The sequence below is a fragment of the Hyaena hyaena genome, unplaced genomic scaffold, assembly GCF_003009895.1.
Source record: "Hyaena hyaena isolate Hyena2069 unplaced genomic scaffold, ASM300989v1 scaffold_1629, whole genome shotgun sequence".
NCBI classification, from domain to species: domain Eukaryota; kingdom Metazoa; phylum Chordata; class Mammalia; order Carnivora; family Hyaenidae; genus Hyaena; species Hyaena hyaena.
The window spans coordinates 64,866-87,757 of record NW_024082261.1 but is presented as its reverse complement, the minus strand read 5'-3'; the positions used below and the strand labels follow the sequence as shown (position 1 = coordinate 87,757).

Genomic DNA, 22,892 nt, shown 5'->3' with positions numbered 1-22,892 from the left:
AAATAACAGATCAATGAAACCAGGAGCTGGTTCTTTGAAAAAAGAAATCAATGAAATTGATAAACCTCTAGCCACACTTACCAAGAAAAAAAGAAAGGATCCAAATAAATAAAATAACAGAAGAGAGAGGAGAAATAACAACGAATGCCACAAAAACACAAAAGGTTGAAAGAGAGTATTATGAAAAATGATAGGCCACCATATTGGAAAACCTAGAAGAAATGAGTAAATTCTTAGAAACATACAAACAACCAAAATTGAGGGGCGCCTGGGTGGCTCCGCCAGTTAAGTGTCTGACTCTTCATCTTGGCTCAGGTCATGATCTCACAGTTCATGGGTTCAGGCCCCGCGTCAGGCTCCGTGCTGACAGCACAAAGCCTGCTTGGGGTTCTCCCTCTCCCTCTCTCCCTGCCCCTACCCCACTTGTTCGTTCTCTCTCTCCCTCTCTCTCTCTGACTCTTCTCTCTTCTCTCTCTCTCAAAATAAATAAATATTTTAAGAAATTTATTGGGGCGCCTGGGTGGCTTAGTCGGTTAAACGTCCGACTTTCGCTTAGGTCATGATCTCGCGGTTCGTGGGTTCAAGCCCCGCGTCCGGCTCTGTGCTGACTGCCAGCTCGGAGCCTGGAGCCTGTTTCAGTCTGTGACTCCCTCTCTCTCTGACCCTCCCCTGCTCACACTGTCTCTCTCTATCCTAGAAATAAATAAAACATTAAAAAAAAAGAAATTTACCAAAAAAGCTACCAAAACTGAGAGGAAGGAACAGAAAATATGAACAGACCAGTAACCAGCAAAGAAACTGAGTCACATCAAAAAACTCCCAACACACAACATTCCAGTACCAGACAGCTTCACATATGAATTCTACCAAGTATTTGAAGAGTTAATACCTATTCTTCTCAAACTATTTCAAAAATTAGAAAAGGTGGGGCGCCTGGGTGGCTTAGTTGGTTAAGCGTCCGACTTTCGCTTGGGTCATGATCTCGTGGTTCGTGGGTTCGAGCCCCGCGTCGGGCTCTGTGCTGACTGCCAGCTCGGAGCCTGGAGCGTATTTCAGAGTCTGTATCTCCCTCTCTCTCTGACCCTCCCCTGCTCATGCTCTCTCTCTCTCTCTCTCTCCTAGAAATAAATAAAACATTTTTTAAAAAATTAGAAAAGGAAAGAAAACTTCCAAATTCATTCTATGCAGCCAACATTGCTCTGATGTCAACACCGGGTAAAGACACCACAAAAAAGGGAACTACAAGCCAGTATCTCTGCAAAAATCCTCAACAAAATACCACTGAACAGAATCCAAGAGTGCCTTAAAACAATCGTTCACTAGGATCAATTAGGATTCATTCCTGGGTTGCAAGGTTGGTCAAATATATGTAAATCAATTGTGATACATCACATCAATAAGAGAAAGGATAGGAACCATTATGATCATTTCAACAGACACAGAAAAGCACTGGACAAAGCACAACATCCATTCATGATAAAAGCCCTCAACAAAGTAGGTTTAGAGGCAACATACCTCAATGTAATAAAGGCCATATATGAAAAACCCACAGCTAACATCACCCTTAATATGAAAAACTGAGAGCTTGCCCCCTAATATCAGGAACTAGACTAGCACGTCTACTCCCACCACTTTTATTCAACATAGAACTGGAAGTCCCAGTGACAGCAATCAGACCAAAAAAGGAAACCAAAGTCATCCAAATCAGTAAGGAAGAAGTAAATCTTTCACTATCTACAGATGATATTATATATAGAAAAACCTGAAAAACTCCACCAAAAAAACTGCTAGGGGGCACCTGGGTGGCTCAGTCGGTTAAGCGTCCAACCTCAGCTCAGGTCATGATCTCACAGTTCACAAGTTCAAGCCCCGCGTCGGGCTCTGTGCTAACAGCTCAGAGCCTGGAGCCTGCCTTGGATTCTGTGTCTGTCTCTCTCTCTCTGACCCTTCCCTGCTCATTCTCTGTCTCTCTGTCTCTCAAAAATAAAACATTTTTTAAAAATTTTAAAAAACTGCTAGAAATGATAAATTCAGTAAAGTCACAGGAGACAAACCAACGTACAGAAATCTGCTACATTCCTATACACCAATAATAAAGCAGATGAAAGAAAAATTAAGAAAACAATCCCATTTACAAGTGCAGCAAAAATAGTAAGACACCCAGGAATAAACCTAACCAAAGAGGTGAAAGAACTGTACTCTCAAAACTATAAAATACTGATGATATTGTAATAACCTATGGTTACAAATGGTGACAACACTTACCGAGGTGAGCACTGAATATCAACATACAGAACTGTCAGATCACTGTGTAGTACCCCAGAAACTGATATAGCGTGGTATGTGAACTATACTTCAATAACAGATTTTTAAAAAGAAAAAAATGAAGTATATGACCTGAGTTAAATTTGACAGGTTAAGAACAAACATATTTTTGGAGCGCCTGGGTGGCTCAGTCAGTTAAGCATCCAACTCCTGGTTTTGGCCCGGGTCATGATGTCATGGTTTTGTGGGTTCGGGCCCCACGCTGGGCTCTCCACTGCGGAGTCTGCTCAGAATTATCTGTCTCTCTCTCTCTGTCCCTCCTCCACGCCTGCTGTCTCTCTCGAAATAAATAAATAAACTTAAAACAAACATATTTTTGGATAAGTATCAAAAGGGCAGAAAACTTTTCCCTTCTTCCCTTCTAGGTTTTTCAGCTGCTCTAATAATTAAATTGGTATAAGACAGATAAACAGAATAAACCCCCCCCCAAAAAAACATGAGAATCTCTGGCAGTGCAGTACATGAGGCTTGTGGACCATAGCTGACTAAGGACAAGGAGGTAGAGGTCTAGGGTTTCAAATGCGAAAAAGACAATTCACAGGGGGATGAGAAAGACAAACATTTGGTAAACAAATGTTTACCAGAACACGCAGACGAGTCTTTCTGATATTAAAAGTCATCTCTACTCGTAGGCAGCCTCTTCTTACAGGCCACGTATCTAAATCCTTTTAGGCAAAAAAAAGCTCTTCCTTGGTCTACTGGGCCCCGGGGTCTCCAGCTCCAAAGGATCCACATGCCAAAGTGACACTCTCTGAGGTGGGTTCTTCTCCCTCTGCACAAAACAACTTCCCTTTAAGAAGGCTTGCAGAACTTCAAGTTTGTAGAAGTGAGACTACAGTAGCTGCGGCCAGCCAGGCTGAGGGCCAGCCCGATCCGCGAGCCCTCACGCAGCATTGTGGCTCAGCCACGGCAGGCAGGTGCACGCAGCCCACACCGGCGATAACCTCCGGAGCACACGGACTCTAGTGACCAGTAGGAATTCCACTGTCGGGCACCACAGGATGCCTTACACATCAGGCCAATACTTATAAGACCAGGACACATAGCTGACCTACTTACCACATAGGACCAAACACAAAGAGTAGCACAAAATGAGAAGACAGAGGAATGGGTTCCAAAAGAAAGAACAAGAAAAAAAATCACAGGAAAGTATCTTAGTGAAACAAAGATATGAATCTACCTGATAAAGAGTTCAAAGTAATGGTCATAAAGATGCTCACTGGACTTGAGAGAACAATGCATGAACTCAGAAACTCAAAGGGATAGAAAATATAAAAAAGAACCAATCAAGGGCACCTGGGTAGCTCAGTCAGTTAAGGGTCTGACTCTTGATTTCAGCTCAGGTCATGCTCTCATGGTTCGTTAGTTTGGGCCCCACATCAAGCTCTGTGCTGGTGGTGCTGCACATCAAGCTCTGTGCTGGTGGTGCTGAGCCTGCTTGGAATTCTCTCGCCCTCCCGCTCTGTCTGCCTGTCCCCCGCTTACACTGTCTGTCTCTCTCTCACAAAATAAATAAACCAAGTTAAAAAAAAAAAAAGGAACCAATTAGGCCTGAAGAATGCAATAACTGAACTGAAAAATATACTATAGAGGGACCAGGCAGCAAGCTGGAGGATGCAGAAGAATGCATCAGCAAGCTGGAAGACAGGGCAATAGACAGCCCTGTGGCCAAAAGAAAACAGGATTTTGAAAAATGAGGCTAGGTTAAGAAACCTTTGTGACAACATCACACATAGTACCATTTGCACGATGGGACTCCTGGAAGGAGATGAGGGAAAGAAGGCAGAAAACTAATTGGAAGAAATAATCGCTGAAAACTTCATCTGGGGAAGAAAAACAGACATCAAGGTTCAGCAAGCACAGACAGCCCCAAACAAGGGAGTCCACACCAAGACACGCAATTAGTAAGATGTCAAAACTAAAGATAAAGAGAGAAGCTTAAAGCAGCAAGAGAAAAGCGCTTACGTGCAAGGGAAACCCAGTAAGGCCACCAGCTGACTTTTCAGCAGTAACTGCGCAGGCCCAAAGAGGGTGACAAGATGTACCCAAAAATTCTCTCCTGGCAAGGTCATCGTTCAGAATTGAAGGAGAGGCAAAGAGTTTCACAGACAAACAAAACTTAAAACAGCTCGTCACTATGAAAACATCTATATGAGAAATGTTAAATGGACACATTTAAGCAGAAAACACAAAAGGCCATAACTAGAAGAAAATTATGAAAGGAAAAATTTCACTGGTGAAAGCAAACATATAGTAGAGAAAGGAGGTTCGTCATTTATTTAGACAGCATGAAGGATAAAAAATAAAAGTCACAATATCAATTATATCTAAACAATTAGTCAAGGAATACACAAAATGAAAACCTGTAAAATATGACATCCTTCATATAAAACTTGGAAGGTGGGGTACAAATGTTGTGCTTTCAGAATCTATTCAAATTTAAGTAACCACCAACTTAATATAGATTGCTACATGCATAAAAAGTTATGAATGGGGGCACCTGGGTGGCTCAGTCGGTTAAGCTCGGGTCATGATCTTGCAGTCCGTGAGTTCGAGTCCTACATCGGGCTCTGTGCTGACAGCTCAGTGCCTGGAGCCTGCTTTGGATCTGAGTCTCCCTTACGTGCATGCATGTGCATGCACGCACTCTCTCTTCCTCTCTCTATATCAAAAGTAAATAAACATTGAAAAAAATTTTTTAAAGTTATGAATGAACATCATGGTAACGACAAACCAGAAACCTACAATAGACACACAATAAATAAACACAAAGGATTCCAAGCACTAACACTAAAGAAATTCATTAAACATCAAGGGAACAGAGCAAGAACAGAAAGAAAACACAGCTACAGAAACAACCAGAAGACAATAAACAAAATAGCAATAAGTACATACATATCAAGAAGTATTCTGAATGTAAATGAAGTAAATGCTCCAATGAAAAGATATATGGTGGGGGAAAAAAAAGAGTGACTGAATTGATTTAAAGAAAAAAAAGATCCATCTATATGGTGCCTACGAGAGACTCACTTCAGACCTAAAAGGAGACTGGAAGTGAAGGAATAAACAAAGATATTCTATGCAAATGGAAGCAAAAAGTAAGAAACAAAACAAAACAAAAACCTGGGTAGCAATGGTAGCAATGATTATATCAGATGAATTACTATGAAAACAAAGACGGTAGCTCAACATCACTAAATATCAGGAAAATGCAAATCAAAACCACAATGAGATACCACCTCACACCTGTCAGAGTGGCTAACATCAAAAACACAAGAAACAACAGATGTTGGTGAAGATGTGAAGATAAAGGAACCCTCATGCAATGTTGATGGGAATGCAAAGTGGTGCAGCCACTGTGGAAAACAGTATGGAGGTTCCTCAAAAATCTAAAAATAAAATTATCATATGATCCAGAAACTCCACTACTGGGTATTTACCCAAAGAATACAAAAACACTAATTTGAAAAGATATATGTACCCCTTTGTTTACTGCAACATTATTTTTTTAAACAAATAGTTTATTGTCAAGTTGGTTTCCATATAACCCCCAGTGCTCATCCCCACAAGTGCCCTCCTCCATGCCCATCACCCATTTTCCCCTTTCCTCCACCCCCCAATCAACCCTCAGTTTGTTCTCAGTCTTTAAGAGTCTATTATGGTTTGCCTCCCTCCCTCTCCTTAAGTATTTTTTTCCCCTTTCCCTCCCCTACGGTCCTCTGTTAAGTTTCTCCTGTTCCACATATGAGTGAAAACATAACGTTATCTGTCTTTCTCTGCCTGACTTATTTTGCTCAGCATAACACCCTCAAGTTCCATCCACATTGCTACTTTTGGCCAGATTTCATTCTTTCTCATTGTCATGTAGTTTTCCATTGTATAGATAATCCACATCTTCTTGATCCATTTGTCAGTTGATGGACATTTAGGCTCTTTCCATGATTTGGCTATTGTTGAAAATGCTATTGCAGCATTATTTACAATAGTCAAATTATGGAAGCAGCCCAAGGGAACAGCAATGGATGAATGGATTAAAAAGAAGTGGTGTCCAATCCAGATGGCCAACAGACACATGAAATGATGCTCAGCGTCACTCATCATCAGGGAAATACAAATCAAAACCACACTGAGACACCACCCCATGCCAGTCAGAGCGGCTAAAATGAACAAATCAGGAGACTACAGATGCTGACGAGGATGTGGAGAAATGGGCACCCTCCTACTCTGTTGGTGGAAATGTCAACTGGTGCAGCCCCTCTGGAAAACAGTGTGGAGGTTCCTCAAAAAATTAACAATAGAACCCCCCCTAGGACCCAGCAATAGCACTGCTGGGAATTTATCCAAGGGATACAGGAGTGCTGATACAAAGGGGCACATGTACCCCAATGTTCATAGCAGCACTCTCCACAATAGCCAAAACATGGAAAGAGCCTAAGTGTCCCTCAACTGAAGAATAGATCAAGAAGATGTGGTTTATCTCTACAATGGAATACTACATGGCAATGAGAAAGAATGAAATCTGGCCATTTGTAGCAATGTGGATAGAACTCGAGGGTGTTATGCTGAGCAAAATAAGTCAGGCAGAGAAGGACAGATACTGTATGTTCACTCATAAATGGAACAGGAGAAACTTAACAGAGGACCATGGGGGAGGAGAAGGGGAAAAATACTTAAGGAGAGGGAGGGAGGCAAACCATGAGAGACTCTTGAATACTGAGAACAAACTGAGGGCTGATGGGGGGCAGGAAGGGGGGTGATGGGCATGGAGGAGGGCACTTGTGGGGATGAGCACTGGGGGTTATATGGAAACCAACTTGACAATAAACTATAAAAATAAATATATATATAAATAAATAAATAAAAAGAAGTGGTGTCCAGATGCCTGGCCAGCTCAGTCAGTAGAGCATGTGACTCGATCTCCAGCTCATGAGTTCAAGCCCCACACTGGGCGCAAAAATTACTTTAAATATAATAAATATATTATTAAATATATATATTTAAAGTACATATAGAGTAAGTAAGTATATTTATAGTATATAGGGGTGCCTGGGTGGCTCAGTCAGTTGAGCGTCTAACTTCAGCTCAGGCCATGATCTCATGGTTCCTGAGTTCAAGCCCTGCATCAGGCTTGCTGTGGTCAGCACAGAACTGGCTTCTGATCCTCTGTCCCCTTTTCTCTCTGCCCCTCCCCAGCTCATGCTCTCTGTCTCAAAAAAGAAACATTTAAGAAAAAAAATGTGTATGTAAATGCACAAATATAAATATATATAAAGTAGTTTGTATATATACACACACAGAGACACACAATGGAGTATTGCTAGGCCATGAAAAAGCATGAAATAGTACAATTTGCAATACTATGAACGGATCTAGAGAGTACAATGCTAAATGAAATAAGTCAGTAAGAGAAGGACAAATACCACATGATTTAATTCACATATGGAATTGGAAAAACAAAACAAAGAAAAAAAGACAAACCAAAAATCAGACTTTTACCTACAGAGAACAAACTGATGGCTACCAGAGGGGAGGTGGGTGAGAGAGATGGGTAAAATAGGTGAGGGAATTAAGAGTACACTTACCATGATGAGCAATGAGTAATGTATAGAACTGCTGGATCACTATATTGTACACTTGAAACTATACTGGAATTTAAATCAACCAATCAATCAACCAAAGACTGTAATAAGTGAGAAGGAAGGGCATCACATAAATCCAACAGAAAAGATATAACATTTGTAAATATCTATATACCTAATATAGGAGCACCTAATTAAATAAAGCAAATAATAACAGACATAAAGGGAGAAATAGGCAGCAAACAATAATAAAAGTCTTTAACATCCCACTTACATCAATGATGGAATATCCAGACAGAAAAGTGATAATGAAACAGCGGCTTTTTTTTTTTTTAACATTTCTTTTTGAGAGACAGAGAAAGACTGTGAGCGGAGAAGAGGCAGAGAGAGAGGGAGACACAGAATCCAAAGCAGGCTCCAGGCTCTGAGCTGTCAGAACAAAGCCTGACATGGGGCTTAAAAACTCATGAACACGAGAGCACAACCCGAGCCAAAGTAAGACGCTCAACCGACTGAGTCACCCAGGTGCCCCTGAAACAGTGGCTTTCAATGACACACTGAGCAAGATGGACTTAACAGAGATGTATGGAACATTCCGTTCAAAAAGCAGGGGGCACCTGAGTGGGTTAAGCAGCTGACTCTTTGATTTCAGCTCAGGTCATGATCTCACGGTTCAAGGGTTCGAGCCCACGTTGGGCTCTGTAATGACAGTGTGGAGCCTGTTTGAGAGTTCCCTCTCTCTCTCTCCCTCTCTCTCTCTGTCCTCCTCCCCACATGCTCTTGCGTTCTTTGTCTAAATAAACAAACTTAAAAAAAAGAAAGATGAAAACATGGGATCATCTCAACAGATGCAGAAAAAACATTTCACAAAATTCAGCATCCCTTCATGAGAACCACTCCCAACAAAGCTGGTATAAAAGGAACACACCTCCATGCGATAAAGGCCATATATGACAAACAACAAACACTGTACTCAATATTAAAAGGCTGAGAGGTTCTCTTCTAAGATCAGGAAGGCAAGGATACTTTTTTATTTAATATGGTATTGTAAGTTCTAGCACAGAAATCGGACAAAAAGAATACATCAATGGCATCCAAATCGTTAAGGAGGAAGTCAAACGGTCACTATTTGCATATGATGGGACACTATACAATACAGACTACGTATAAAAAGCCCTATACAGTATACTCTGTATAAAAAAACCCAAAAAGCTCCTAGAATAAATAAATTCGGTAAACACGCAAGATACAAAATCAATATACAGAAATCTATTGTGTTTTGACACAATAATGACAAAATATCAGAAAGAAAATTAAGAAAACAATCCCATTTACAATCACATCAGAAAAAAATTGCTTAGGCATAAATTTAACCAAGGAGTTGAAAGGCCTGTAATCTGAAAACCATAAAACACTGATTTAAAAAAAATTGAACACAACAGAAATAAATCGATCAGAAAAATTAATATTGTTAAAATGTCCATTACTACCCAAACCAGTCTACAGATTCTATGCAATGCCTATCAAAATACCAATAGTATTTTTCACAAAATTAGAACAAATGATGCCAACATTTGTATGAACTACAAAAGATCCCAAATAGCCAAAAGCAACCCTGAGCAAGAACAATGCTGGACGTATCACAATCCCAGATTTCAAATGATACTACAAAGCTATTGTAATTCAAACAGTACATTTTTCCAAACAACACATACCGATGGTAAATACTTAGCATCACTAGTTCACAAGAAACGTAAACCAAAACATCAGGGGATATAACCTCACATCAGTCAAAATAGCTAATATCAAAAAGTCAAGAAGCAACTGTTGGTGAGGATATAGAGACAAGGAAACCCACGTGCACTATTTGTGGAAACGTAAATTGGTGCAACCACTGTGTAAAACACTATGAAAGTTCCTCAAGGAATTAAAAACAGAAAATACGGTATGGTCCAGGGGCGCCTGGGTGGCTCAGTCAGTTAAGGGTCTGATTCTTGATTTCGGCTCAGGTCATGATCTCACGGTTTGTGAGATCGAGCCCCACGTCGGGCTCTGCATTGAAGCATGGGGCCTGCTTGGGATTCTCTCTCCTCTCTCCCTGCCTCTCCCCCTACTCATGCTCTCTTCCTCAAAATAAATAAATAAAGATTAAAACAAAAGTAAAGACCGCATAATCCAGTAATTCCATTACTGGGTATACACTCAAAGAATGCAAACCACTCATTTAAGAAGATATATGCATCCCTATCTTTATTCCAGGATTATTTATGGAGGCAAGACATTGAAGCAACCTGTGTCCATTGATAGATGAATAAAGATGTGAAATGTATTCAATGGAACATTACTCAGCCATAAAAAAAGAATGAAATCGGGGGGCCTGGGTGGCTCAGTGGGTTAAACATCTGACTCTTGATTTTGGATCAGGTAATGATCTCATGGTTCAGAAGATCAAGCCCTGAGTCAGGGTACGCATGACAGCGCAGTTTGCTTGGGATTCTCTCTCTCCCCCTCTCTCTGGTCTCCCCGGCTCATGCTCCCCCCTACATTTTCTCTCTCAAAATAAATAAAAATTAAAAAGAATGAAATTTTGCCATTCACAAAAATATGGGTGGACCTTAAGGGTATTATGTTCCATGAGATAAGTCAGACAGAGAAAGACAAATACCATATGATTTCACCAATATGTGGATTCTAAGAAACAAAACAAATTCATAAACAAACCCCCCCCCAAAAACACCAGAAGCAGACTTATAAACACAGAGAACAAACTGGTGGTTGCCAGAAGAAAGGGGGTAAGGGATAGACTAGGCAAAATAGGTGAAGGGAATTAGGAAGAAGCTCCTGGGGCGCCTGGGTGGCTCAACTGGTTAAGCTTCCAACTTCGACTCAGGTCAAGATCTGGTGGTTCATGAGTTTGAGCCCCACGATGAGCACTCTGCTGACAGCTGCGAGCCTGGAACTTGCTTCAGGTTCTGTCTCTCTCTCTCTGCCCCTCCCTGGCTGACACACCATCTCTCTTTCTCTCTCTCAAAAATAAACATTTAACAATTTTTTTAAAAAAGAGGAACAAACTTGCCATTTTAAAATAAATGTCACAGAGATGAAAAGTAGAGCATAGAAAATATAATCAATAATATTGTAGTATGTGTGGCGTCAGATGGTAATTATACTTACGTGATGAGCATTACATAATGCATTAGGTAGAGAAGTCTCCAATCACCAAGCTGTATACCTGAGACTGGTAACATTGTATGTCGACTACTTCAATAAGCGAAATGTAAAAAAAAATTAATTAAAAAAGAAATTGAAGAGGAAACAAATAGCAAGACATACTATGATCAGAGATCGGAAATATTAATATAGTTAAAATGTCAATAATGTTTAACAATCTATATTGTTAAAATGTCTATAACACAAAACAACACACAGGTTTAATGCCATCGCAATGAAAATACCATAGGGTGTTTTGTTAAGTTTTATTTTAATTCCAGTATAGTCAACATGCAGTGTTATGTTAGTTTCAGGTGGACCATATAATGATTCTGCAATTACATACGCCACCCAGTGCTCAACAAAACAAGTGCAGTCTTGGGGCGCCTGGGTGGCTTAGTCGGTTAAGCGTCCGACTTTCGCTTAGGTCATGATCTCGCGGTTTGTGGGTTCGAGCCCCGCATCGGGCTCTGTGCTGACTGCCAGCCTGGAGCCTGTTTCAGTCTGTGACTCCCTCTCTCTCTGACCCTCCCCTGCTTACGCTGTCCCTCTCTCTCTCCTAGAAATAAATAAAACATTAAAAAAAAAAAGTGCAGTCTTTTATCTCCATCACCTATTTCACCCATCCCTCCACCCACCTCGCCTCTGGTGACCAACAGTTTGCTCTTTACACTCAATCGTCCATTTCTTGTTTTTTTTTCCCCCTCTCTCTTTTTTTCATTTGCTCATTTGTTTTGTTTCTTAAATTCTGCATATGAGTATATATATAGCATTATATATATATGTCGTTGTAAATCGATTCAGAATTAGAACAAATGAACCCAAAATTTCCTTGGAACCACAAAAGAATCAGACTAGCCAAAGCAACTTTAAGAACAAATCTGGAGGTATCACAACCCCAGATTTCAAACTACGCTACAAAGCAATGGTAATTAAAGCAAAGCAGTACTGGCAAAAACATAGGCACATCGGTCACAGGGCATAACGGCCCAGAAGTAAATCCAAGCTTAGATGGTCAATTAATCTGTGACAAAGGAGACAAGAATATACAATGGGGGGAAAAACAGTCTCTTCAATAAATGGCTGGGAAAATGAAAAGCTACATGCAAAAGAATGAAACTGGAGCACTTCCTTGCACAATACACAAAAATAAACTAAAAATAAATTAAAGCCCTAGATCTAAGATCTGAAACCATAAAACTCCTAAAAAAAAAAAGTAGTAAATTTACAAACGTTAGCCATAGCAGTATCTTTATGGATATGTCACCTCAGGCACCGGAAATAAAAACAAAAATAAATAAGTGGGACTACATCAAACTGAAAAGCTTTTGTACAGCAATGGAAATCATCAACAACAAAAAAGGCAACCTCCAGAATAGAGAAAATATTTGCAAATTATATATCTCATAAGGGGTTAATATTCAAAATTTATGATCAACGCATACAACCGAACACCAAAGCAAAAATCCAATCAAAAAAGGGGAAGAAACCCTAAATGAACATTTTTCTCAAAAAAAAAAAAACATGACCAAAGGGCACATTAAAAGATGCTCGACATCATTAAATATCAGGAAAATGCAATTAAAACGTCGATATCGCCTGCCACCAGCCAGAATGGCCAGTGTCGCAAACAGAAAAAACAAGCAATACATGGGCATGATTAGGGAAGGGAAGCCTTGTGCAATGTTGGTAGGAATGTAAATTGATGCATCCACTATGGAAAACAGTGTGGAGGTTCCTCAAAACACTAAAAATGCAATACAGTAATTCTACTTCTGGGCATTTACCCAAAAGAAAACAAAAACACTAATAGGAAAAAACATATTCACTATTATGTTTATTGCGTCACTATTTACAATAACGAAGACAAGGAATCAATTTAAGTGTCCCTCTATGGATGCATGGTGAAAGAAAATGTGGTATGTATACACAATGGAATATTTACTGAGCCATACTTAAGAATGAAACCTTACCATTAGAGTCAACATGGATGCATGGAGAGGGTATTATGCTAAGCAAATTCACACAGAGAAACACAAATACCATATGATTTCTTTTATAAGTCAAATCTAAGGGAAAAAAATCCACAAACAAAACAGAAAGAGAACCAAAAATATAGAGAACTAACGAAATTCCTAGAAGGGAAGAAATGGGGGGATGGGCAAAATAGGTGAAGGGGAATAAGGGGTGCAAACTTCTAGGTAAAAATATGAATACGTCTCCAAGATGAAAAGTATAGATTAGGAAATATACTTAATAATATAAAAATAATTTCGTACAGTGACAGATGGTTAACTCCGCTCCCATGGCTGGCATTTGCAAATGCGTATTGCTGTCGACTCACTACGCTCGGTATTTGAAATTAATATTTTAGATCAAGTGTACCTGAATTAAAATTTCTTGAAAAAAAAAAACAAAAATAGACACTCAAAAATTAAAATAATAAATTAAACAAAATAATGATAAAATATAATCTAATACTCACTGCGAAATAAAATTTAATATGCACAAAATATAAGAAATATATAACAAAGGCAAAGAAGGTAACATAGAAAACCGTAGACTATTAAATGAATAAATAAAATTTAAAAAAAATACTCAGGATCCCTCCAGCGTCTGGCACTGTTAAAACGTACAAATAAAAGAAATAGCACGGTACCAATCAAGATACATACCAGAACCGGTTTCAAAACCTGCTATTCACAACACGCCAGGATCCTGGAGTCAGAACCGAAGATGGTACCCAGACCGCTCCCGAAAACACACCTGGACGGGGAGACGTCGGATTGGCCTCCGGAGCCCGGGTGGAGGCCCACAGAGAGAGGCTGAGGCCGTGCGGGTCTCCGCTGGGAGGAAGAAGGTGAGTCACAGCGGTGGCTACGCAGATCGCCCGCGGCTTGGCGGCGCTGGGGGAGGGGCCTGGGGGCGGGGGACCGGCCTCCGAGGGAGGCTACGCTTCCGCCAACCGGAGGCGAGAGCCTGGAACCATCGCTACAGCGGGAGGCTGGGGGGGGGGGGGCACCCGATGTCCAATGCAGGAGATGGGCGACGCCTCGGCTCACAGACCCCGCTGCGGCGCCACAGCCCAAACCTGGGGGACCGGGGGAGACATTTTGGGTGCACCGGCAAAACTCTTCCCCGGGGCTGGGGTCGTCCCGGCAACCAGAAGGGCTGCGTGTGCCAGTGTAAATAACCCGATCGGGCAACAGGTACACGGTCTCGGTTCCGCAGGAGCTCCTCCGCCACCCCAAGGCCGAGGGGACAAAACCCCAGGTCCTTTCTCGGCCGCGGACTGGAAACGACTGCACGCGACGACCGCGGGCCACAGGACCGATTTCGCGGGGACGTGCCGGGCAGCTGCGAGCTGGGGGCCGAGCGATGGCGGGCCCCGCGCCCCTGGGGAGTGGGCGACAGGCGAGAGCGCCAGCCCAGCGCCGGCCTCCAAGGGGGGGTCTCGACTCGCGGTACGAGCGCAGGCGCCGGACTCTCCGGCTGCACGGGCGCGGCCGGGTGGCGTCCGCCCGCGGGGCAGGCACCGGACACCACGTGGAGAGCACCAGATGCGCGCCCGGCTGCCGCTCCTCCGGGAGCCCAGTGAGTAGCCCCTCGCGAGTCTCCCTCCCAGGGCTCGCTGGTGCCCCAGCTGCGCACGGAGGGGGTGGGGTGGGGTCAGCCCCGCCCGGAAGCCCACGGGCCCCTCCTTAGGGGCTGACGCCACCCGGTCCTGCACCTCCGGGCGGTCGGGTTTGGGCGCGGGCCGGGAGGATGCGGTGGCAGAGGAGAGGGTGGGTCTCTGTCAACCTGCCGCGGGCACGTGGGCAGCTTCGGGGATGTGCCTGGCCTGCGGATGGTGGCTCGGGGACAGTACTGCGGGAGGACAGGCGTCCTCGCCCTTCCGTATGAGTGGCGTTGCCCATGCAACTGACCCCACACCACACACAAAACAAATATAGAGAATTCACAAGTTTATTGAAAATGTAAAAAGTGTAAAATAGAAGGTCAGTGAATTTGACTTCTCTTTAATACATTCAGCACATACTTAGTCAACTATTCTTTATGGCGACAAATACAGAAACTTGAATCTGGGTCAAAAGCACCTTGGGGAAAAAAAACTGTCGCAGAACCCATTCTTTGGGAAAAGGGGTTACAGAAGAACCACTGGTGGCCTAGGATGGGCCATAGGAGGAATGGGTGGACGAGGGTAGCCACAGGGAGGGAAAGGTGGAGGATAGCCATGGGGAGGCAAAGGCAGAGGGTAGCCACAGGGAGGGAGATATTGAGGGTAGCCATAGTTAGGGATAGGTGGAGGGCAGCCACAGGGAGCCACAGGGCAGCCACAGGGAGCCACAGGGCAGCCACAGGGAGCCACAGGACAGCCACAGGGAGGGACGGGTGGACGGAACCAGCCAGGAGGAGGCAGGAACATAGGAGGAAAGGGCTGCATGGGCGGGCCAGGTGGCCTCGGCATCGCTGGCATCGCTGGCATCGCTGGCTCCTGAGGCATCTGCACACAACCAGGCTGCCGAACCAAGACTCCACGGTAGGCTCGACCCAAGTTAATGATGACAGGGGGACCCATGGGCATGGGGACCATGTTTCTGAGCCTCAGTGCCCTCTGCTGTCTCCTCAGCTTGGCTCTCTTATTCTTGAACCAAACCTTCAATCAGAGAGAAAAAGGGATCATTTTAGTATGTTGCGCACTGACTGTCATACATGGAAAAAAGCCCAGCAGGATAGTCTCTACGCCCTTACGGTTTTAAACTGCATCAGGGGAGCTACTTCCCTCTTGCTAACATACCTTAGGAGAGTTACCACCACGGGGCCTCCCTTCAGCTCACCCTCAGACAGCACCCACGCTGTGCCAGGCTCTGGGGTGGCTTCTCGCTTTCGCTCCTTCCTCCCACCTTGCGTATTCTTTCTCCCTGCCCTGACAAGCAGGTGTAGCTGAGGAATGGCACTCCATCCCTGCGGTTACTCTTACACCTGGCGGGCCTGTGTCCTGACAGCCGGCCCTCAGCTGTGTAGCTGCCACTAACTCCTAACCACTAGGCAAGTGGCCCCCTGCTCGTGGGGAAGCTCAGCATAAAGTCCTGCTGGGGCAACAACCCCCATTTTGAAAAGCCCATCTTCAATGTACAGCAAATACTCAACAGGAACGTGTTGGATTTTCACACCAAAGCGTTCCTTGAAGGATGACTAAAGCATCACTCATCTTCTGAAACCTCTTCGTAGTTGGAAGGATGGCATGGGGAGCGAGGCTTGGGCTTGGAGGGCCCGGGAGTCTGTGGCTGGTCATGCTGGTCCGCAAGGAAGCTGCAGCACTGGACGCCACCTGAGTGTCTTACACTTCGGGGGTGATGGAGGTTTAGGCTGACTAGGGCCGCATCTACTCAGGGTCTTAAAATCTTGGCCCCACCAACATTTTGGGGGGAAAGAGGCACACCACTGTTGTCAACTCTGCACCCTCCACCCTGCCCCACCCTCCACACTTTCCCGGGATCAGCACCTGGTCATCTCTCTCTGCTCTGGCTACAATTCCAGGACCCTTGACAGGAGCCACTGCTGCCCAGCAGGGCAGGGCCCCCTACACCCCTCTCCTTAACCAGGATAGCCCCATCCCTCCCCTTCTTTTTTTTTTTCCCCAATCACAGCTTAGGTGACATAGAATAGAATAGTAGTTTCAGGTGTACAACATAGTGATTCGTCATTTCTCTACCCTACAAAACGCTCACCACGATGAGTGTAAACACCTTCATCACCATACAAAGTCATTGCTGGATTTTGACTATATTCCTTCTGCTGTACTTTTCATCCCCGTGACTGATGTACTTTATGACTGGAACGTGGTACCTCCTAACCCACGTCGCTTATTTTGCCCATCCCTCTCCCCCCCATCCCCGCAACCTCCAGTTTCTTCTGCGTATTACAGTCTGCTTCTGTTGTTTGTTCGTTTGTTTCAAGATTCCACACATAAGTGAAACCATATGGTATTCCCAAGGCAAGAAGGTGAAACTGATCTTTTAGGAAGACAACTAATAACCATGTGGGAGAGGAGTCTCAAAGTGACTCCTCCCTCCTATCTGCCAACTATGAACAGTACTTATAAAATCTGTCCTTTGGACTCCACTGGCCTCTCCACATCGTAGTCCATGGAATTTTGTTGTATTTAATATTTGTAGACATTCCCATTTGCAAATCTTACTTGAGACTAAGGGCCTCTAGTCTCTCTGTTGCTTCATTTTCCCTCTCCCCATCTTTGTATTTGGTCTTTCTGCTGCTTGAATGTGAAGTCTAGCAAAACCAGTGTTGGGAGCTCATTTTGGGGAATCCAAGTTTACCAGAGGCCAAATCTACCTACATGCAAAGCAGCCTAACTGAGGTATACACTGATACTAGTTCCATATTTCTAATACTGGATTCACAAAACAACTCTTAACTATAGTCACAAAATAGTTGAGGGGACATCCATTAAAATGTTCTTTACACAAATACTTTATGATCTCAGCTATATGTGGAATCTAAAAGAATAACAACAACAACAAACTCAGGGGAAAAAGATCAGATTCGGGAGTACTAGAGGGGTGGATGGAGTGGAGGACGTGCCTGGAGTTGGTCAAAAGGTAAAAACTTCCAGTTTTAAGATAAATGCGTGCCAGGAAGGTAATGTAACATAACGGCTAGACTTAACACTGCCACGTGGTACCTATGACAGTGAGGAGATTCAATTTTTTAATGTTTATTTTATACTTGAGAGAGCGTGAGCAGGGAAGGTGGGGGGGCAGACAGAGAGGGAGACAGAGGATCCCAAGAGGGCTCCATGCTGACAGGGCAGGCTGGGAGCCCCTCTCCTGCTCTTGTGCCCTTCCTCTCACCCTCTCCCCAAATAATAAAGAAACTTAAAAAAAGGGAAGATAAAAAGCTCAGGTGTTAGACATTCCTCAAAAGAATGTTCACTAATGCATTAGGTGCTCTCACAAACTTGAAGGCGAGCGATCTCCCCAAGGCAGAATTCTCCCCTTATCCTTCCACCTGGGTAGATTGGCTTCCACCCTTGTTGCATCGATAGAATCTTGTTTGAAATTGTTGTTTTAGTTTATCTGGGCTGAGGCAGGCTTCAAAGGTTGTGACTACCCCCCCACGTTTATAATAGTGCACAATCTACTATTTAATACTGTTTTCAGACAGACAGATCAAAGAATTCTGGAAAATTAAAATGGAGGCCTGTCACTCTCCACACCTCCTTACCAAACACTTAAACATAATCGCTCCAAAACGGAATTAATTAGATTTAGAAGTGTTCAAATAAAATAAATTTTTAAATTAAAATATAATGTTGCCTTACTCTGAATCCCAAAGCAACAAGTCATATATATGAAAAACAAAAAACAAAAACCAAAACCCAACAGCAAGAAACTCAGGCACTTTAACGAAAAGCAATAGCAGTGAAAATAAAAATATTTTTGAAATTGTTAAATAAAATTTTAAAAATAAATCAAAATAATCTTTTAGAATTAAAAATTAAAATTACATTAGTCTGAATCCTAGAACAAAAGATCATATTCAAAAGGAAAACCATCACATGGGGCGCCTGGGTGGCTCAGCTGGTTAAGTGTCTGGCTCTACATTTCCGCTCAGGTCATTATCTCAGGGTTCGGGGGATGGAGTCCCCATGTCAGGGCCTGTGCTGACAGCTTACCACCTGCCTAGGATTCTCTCTCTGCCTCTCCGCGCTCACACACCCTCTCTCTCTCTCACAAAATAAATAAACCTAAGAAAAGAATATACTTTTAATATAATACATATTTGTTATATGTAATTTATATATTAAATATAGATTCTACATTAGATAAATATCATATAAGCATTATTCTATGAATTAAATGCATTTTATATATTATATAAATTATATTTATCTTTACTACATTACACATATATTTTTATATTTATAATACATATAAAATACATATATAATTATGTTAGCATCTAAGTATATATTACATATAAAAATAATACATATACTAGATATGTGATATATAATTATAGCTATGTAAATATATGTATTATAGGTCTAATTCAGTGACCTGTGAAAGTACGTATATAAAGCATAGTTTACACAAAGGTGTATAATATATATGTATACAAGGGACACTATACTATACTAATTTTTTCACTCCCTTAGGAAATCATGTTCCCTCTGGGAATGGGCAATTTCCAACATCTGGGCTTTATGTAGCCCACCTTCCCCTCCCCGAAACCCAAAAGTTCATCACTTATTTCCCAAACCTAGAAAAGGCAACAGAAACACAGAAACGTGAGAAAGTAAGTCTATGACAAAGGTGTCCCAAGCCCAGAAACAGGCATAAAATGGCTTGCGCCCAAATTGTCTTTTTCAGTTTTACTGACCTGCACTCTGGCTACAGGCACATCCATGAATCTCGCGAGTTCCTGGCTGAGGGGAGAAAATGGCAAGTACTCAGTGTACGGAGTTGGCGGTGAGTTAAAATACAGGATTTTTCATCCATCTTCTGAAAAATTGTTTTCAGAGAAATGTCAGTGACATTGTATGAACCAGTTTCTGCACTTGGAAAAGTCCACCATTTCAGGATTTACGGTCAGGTTCGGTTGACAAAGAATTTAAGGAAAGCCAAGTCTCGTGGGTAAAGGAGGCACACGGTCCCCCAAAACACATGACCTTCTAACTCAGTTTCTTTTAGTGTTATCAACTTCAAAATGAAAGAGAATCTGACTGAGGAACTATCTGTATGGACTTTCAGTCATTGCTCTTACCCATTTTATGGGTTAAATTAGAGCTCTAAAACATGCTGTCTCTCTCTTTCTGCCCCCCAACCCCTCCCTTCCCACCCCACCCCGTATCTCTCTTTATCTATCAGTAATGAACAAGTTGGAGTGCATTCCTACTAGAGGCTAAAGGATGACACAGACTGCTGTTTATTCCCTGGTCATGGTTTTTTATATTTTTCTATCATTAATTTCCCCCTGCCATCCACCATCCACTATCCACCCCCCAACACACACCCATGGACACCCCTCCTCCCTCCCTCCTCCCACTAGTCTGTGAGGGCTAGCTTGAGCCTTCCATTGGGGGCAGTTTTTCCGCCAGCACGATTTAATTTTAATTTTTTTTACAATTTTATTATTTTTTCTTTTTTTTTAAATGTCTATTTATATTTGAGACAGAGCAGAGGCAGGCAAGCGTGGAAGGGGCAGGCAGGGGGAGAGACAGAATCCAAAACGCTGTCAGGCAAAGCCAGAGGTGGGTCTGGAACCCAAGAACCCTGAGATCTTGACCTGATCCGAAGTGGGACGCTCAATCCACTGAGCCCCCAGGCTCATTTACAGTTTTAATAAGTGGGCTATTCACCCCAAATGGGGCTTGAACTCAGACTCCAAGATCAAAAGTCACATGCTCTACCCACTGAGCCAGCCGCATCCCTTTTCTTCTTTTTTAAATTTTAATTTATTTAGAATGACCTCCAGCAAAGTTTAAGGGAATGCAGAACATTTCACTAATCGAGATCATTTTCCAGTGCAGTATTTAAAAATATAAAAATCAGTGCAGAGCCACCTGGCAGATTCGGTTGGATGAGCCTGCGACTCTTGTTCTTGGGGTTTTTGAGCTCCAGCCCTACGTTGGGTGCACTTAAAATACACAAACTGGGCTTACTTAAAGTGAATTGGGATTACATAAGATACATAATTTTTTTTAATTTTTATTTTTTAATGTTTTTTTTTTAATTTCTAGGAGACAGAGAGAGAGCGTGAGCAGGGGAGGGTCAGAGAGAGAGGGAGTCACAGACTGAAACAGGCTCCAGGCTCTGAGGTGGCAGTCAGCACAGAGCCCGACGCGGGGCTCGAACCCACGAACCGCGAGATCATGACCTAAGCGAAAGTCGGACGCTTAACCAACTAAGCCACCCAGGCGCCCCTATAGTTTTAAAATAACACTAAACATCGGTGCCGAAATCATCCACGACTAGCAGATTTCTGACGATTTTAAACAAAGGTAGGATCCTACTAGCCCCCGGGATCCTACTGGACGCGGGTTGCTCCCGCTTCTCAGACCTCTCGTCCTCGCCCCCGCCCACCGCGCTTCCAGTAGGACTTTTTTCAGGTAGCGGCAGCGGACAGTTTCCAGGCTCCAGGCATTCGATCCACCTGCAAGTTCTCCTTGGTCCCCACCCGCAGAGCCCTCAGCTCCCACCTAAACCTAAAGTGTGGCCTGCGACCCGGAGCCTACACGGCCTGGTGGCTTTTTTACTTTGGCCAAGAGGAGAAAGAAGCCTGAGAAAAGCCACTACCCCTCCCCCGCCACCATCGTCCCCCCCCCTTCCTGCCTCGCCAATCGTCCCCGGCCCCCCTCCCCCCCACCCCACCCCCACCCGCGCGGTCCCCGCCGCTGCCAGCCCCACTCACTACCCCCGAACCCGGGCACTGGCTCCTGGCGCAGCGGCCTACTTACCGCGTGGTGGCGTTGGGATACGGAGTGCGCTGGAACAAGCTCTCCAGATGGTACACCTGCAGCTGGTTGAACACCATGCGGGGGCCCGCATACTGCCTCCGCTGCGCGGGACCCTGGACTGCGACTTCAGGCATCTGTCCCTCCTGCCTCGGCACCTGTGGCTCCAACTGACGTGGGCTGCGGCCGCAGCACACATCGCGGGTTTCGGGACCCGCGGGCCACAGATATCCAGCACCCAAGTCGCCGGCCCTCTCCTCGCCGATTTTGTGGTCTTCGCTGTCGCTGTTTCCTTCCACCTTGACTTGTATGCCTATCTCCGCCTGCTCAGGTGCGAACTCGGCCCCCACGTCTCCCGCCGCTCCGTCTCTGGTAGGCGACATCTCCTCTTGCTTGGGTTCTGCAAAATAAGAAATCCAGAGACAATTATTGGCCTCAGAGCCCGACTGTGGGGAGGAGGCGAGGGGAGGCGCCTGAGGGGTGGCCAGACAATTCCCCTCGCCCAGAGGCCGTTCATTTCTGGGACGTGGCCAGGACGCTCGTCTCAAGGGGCACAGACCACGCGGCTCTTTCGGGTCCTCTTCGTTTCTCGTGCTGGGGGAGCCCGTGACCTCGCGCTTGAAAGGCTCCATGGTATCCGCCTGTCGCCTTGGGTGGATTCTGCGTCGGGACCTGCTGGATCGCTGGGTCACGCACAAGTGGCTGCCGGCATTCGTGCTCCCACAGCGCGGTCCCGCAGTCGAGTTCTGTGAGGAGCAGCTGGCTGGGCGCTCTATATATACCACCCGCGACGGAGGTTGGGCTCGCCCGCCGAAGTACCAGGTGCGCATGCGGCTGGGCTTTGCTGGGCTAATGTCTCAATCGGGCGCGTGGGCAGGTACTACTGCAGAGAGGGCTCGGGTGGGGAGCGCCTGTCGGAAGACATCGGAAGGGACTATGGGTAACCAGAGCTGGCTGCTAGGGTTGTAACTTAGTTCACGCCCCCCAAACTGGCGGCGTGTCTCCCCCGCTCTGCGAGGAAGGGACTGTGCCCATTGTGTATGCCGATTTCCGTAGGGTGGGAGACAGACCTCCCCCTAGCTCTGGAGACCTGCCAGAAATGTTGGGACAGTCTCTCTTGGGCCGCCCCCCACCCCCGCAACCCCCGGATCCTGCAGCTAGTACTAAGCAGGGAATAGCCGTCAAACGAATGCGATCAGCTCTGAGGTGGCACACTCCGAGTTTTTTGAACGAGATGCTGACCTCATAGCCCGCCAAATCCCCGGTTCCCCGGGAACAGGAGCTTGCGCTTGGGGTTGCTG

General features: G+C 44.3%; 1 protein-coding gene and 1 long non-coding RNA gene across 2 annotated transcripts in view; both read right to left on the bottom strand.

The window, feature by feature from the left end:
* The window catches only part of LOC120226214, a 56,315-nt gene extending 42,389 nt beyond the window's left edge, over positions 1-13,926 (bottom strand). Inside the window, exon 1 of the long non-coding RNA XR_005526965.1 lies at positions 13,790-13,926. This is a non-coding gene — a long non-coding RNA (uncharacterized LOC120226214). The remainder of the gene's footprint in view (positions 1-13,789) is intronic.
* Positions 13,927-15,118: 1,192 nt separating this feature from the next.
* On the bottom strand, positions 15,119-22,223 carry LOC120226208 (homeobox protein ESX1-like). The gene is made up of 4 exons (XM_039224405.1): positions 22,151-22,223; positions 21,595-21,991; positions 19,518-19,563; positions 15,119-15,771 (listed from the first exon to the last, which is right to left on the bottom strand). Exons 1-4 carry the CDS (start codon positions 22,221-22,223, stop codon positions 15,259-15,261), a joined length of 1,029 nt encoding a protein of 342 aa, XP_039080336.1. The 3' UTR covers positions 15,119-15,258.
* Positions 22,224-22,892: the final 669 nt, after the last annotated feature.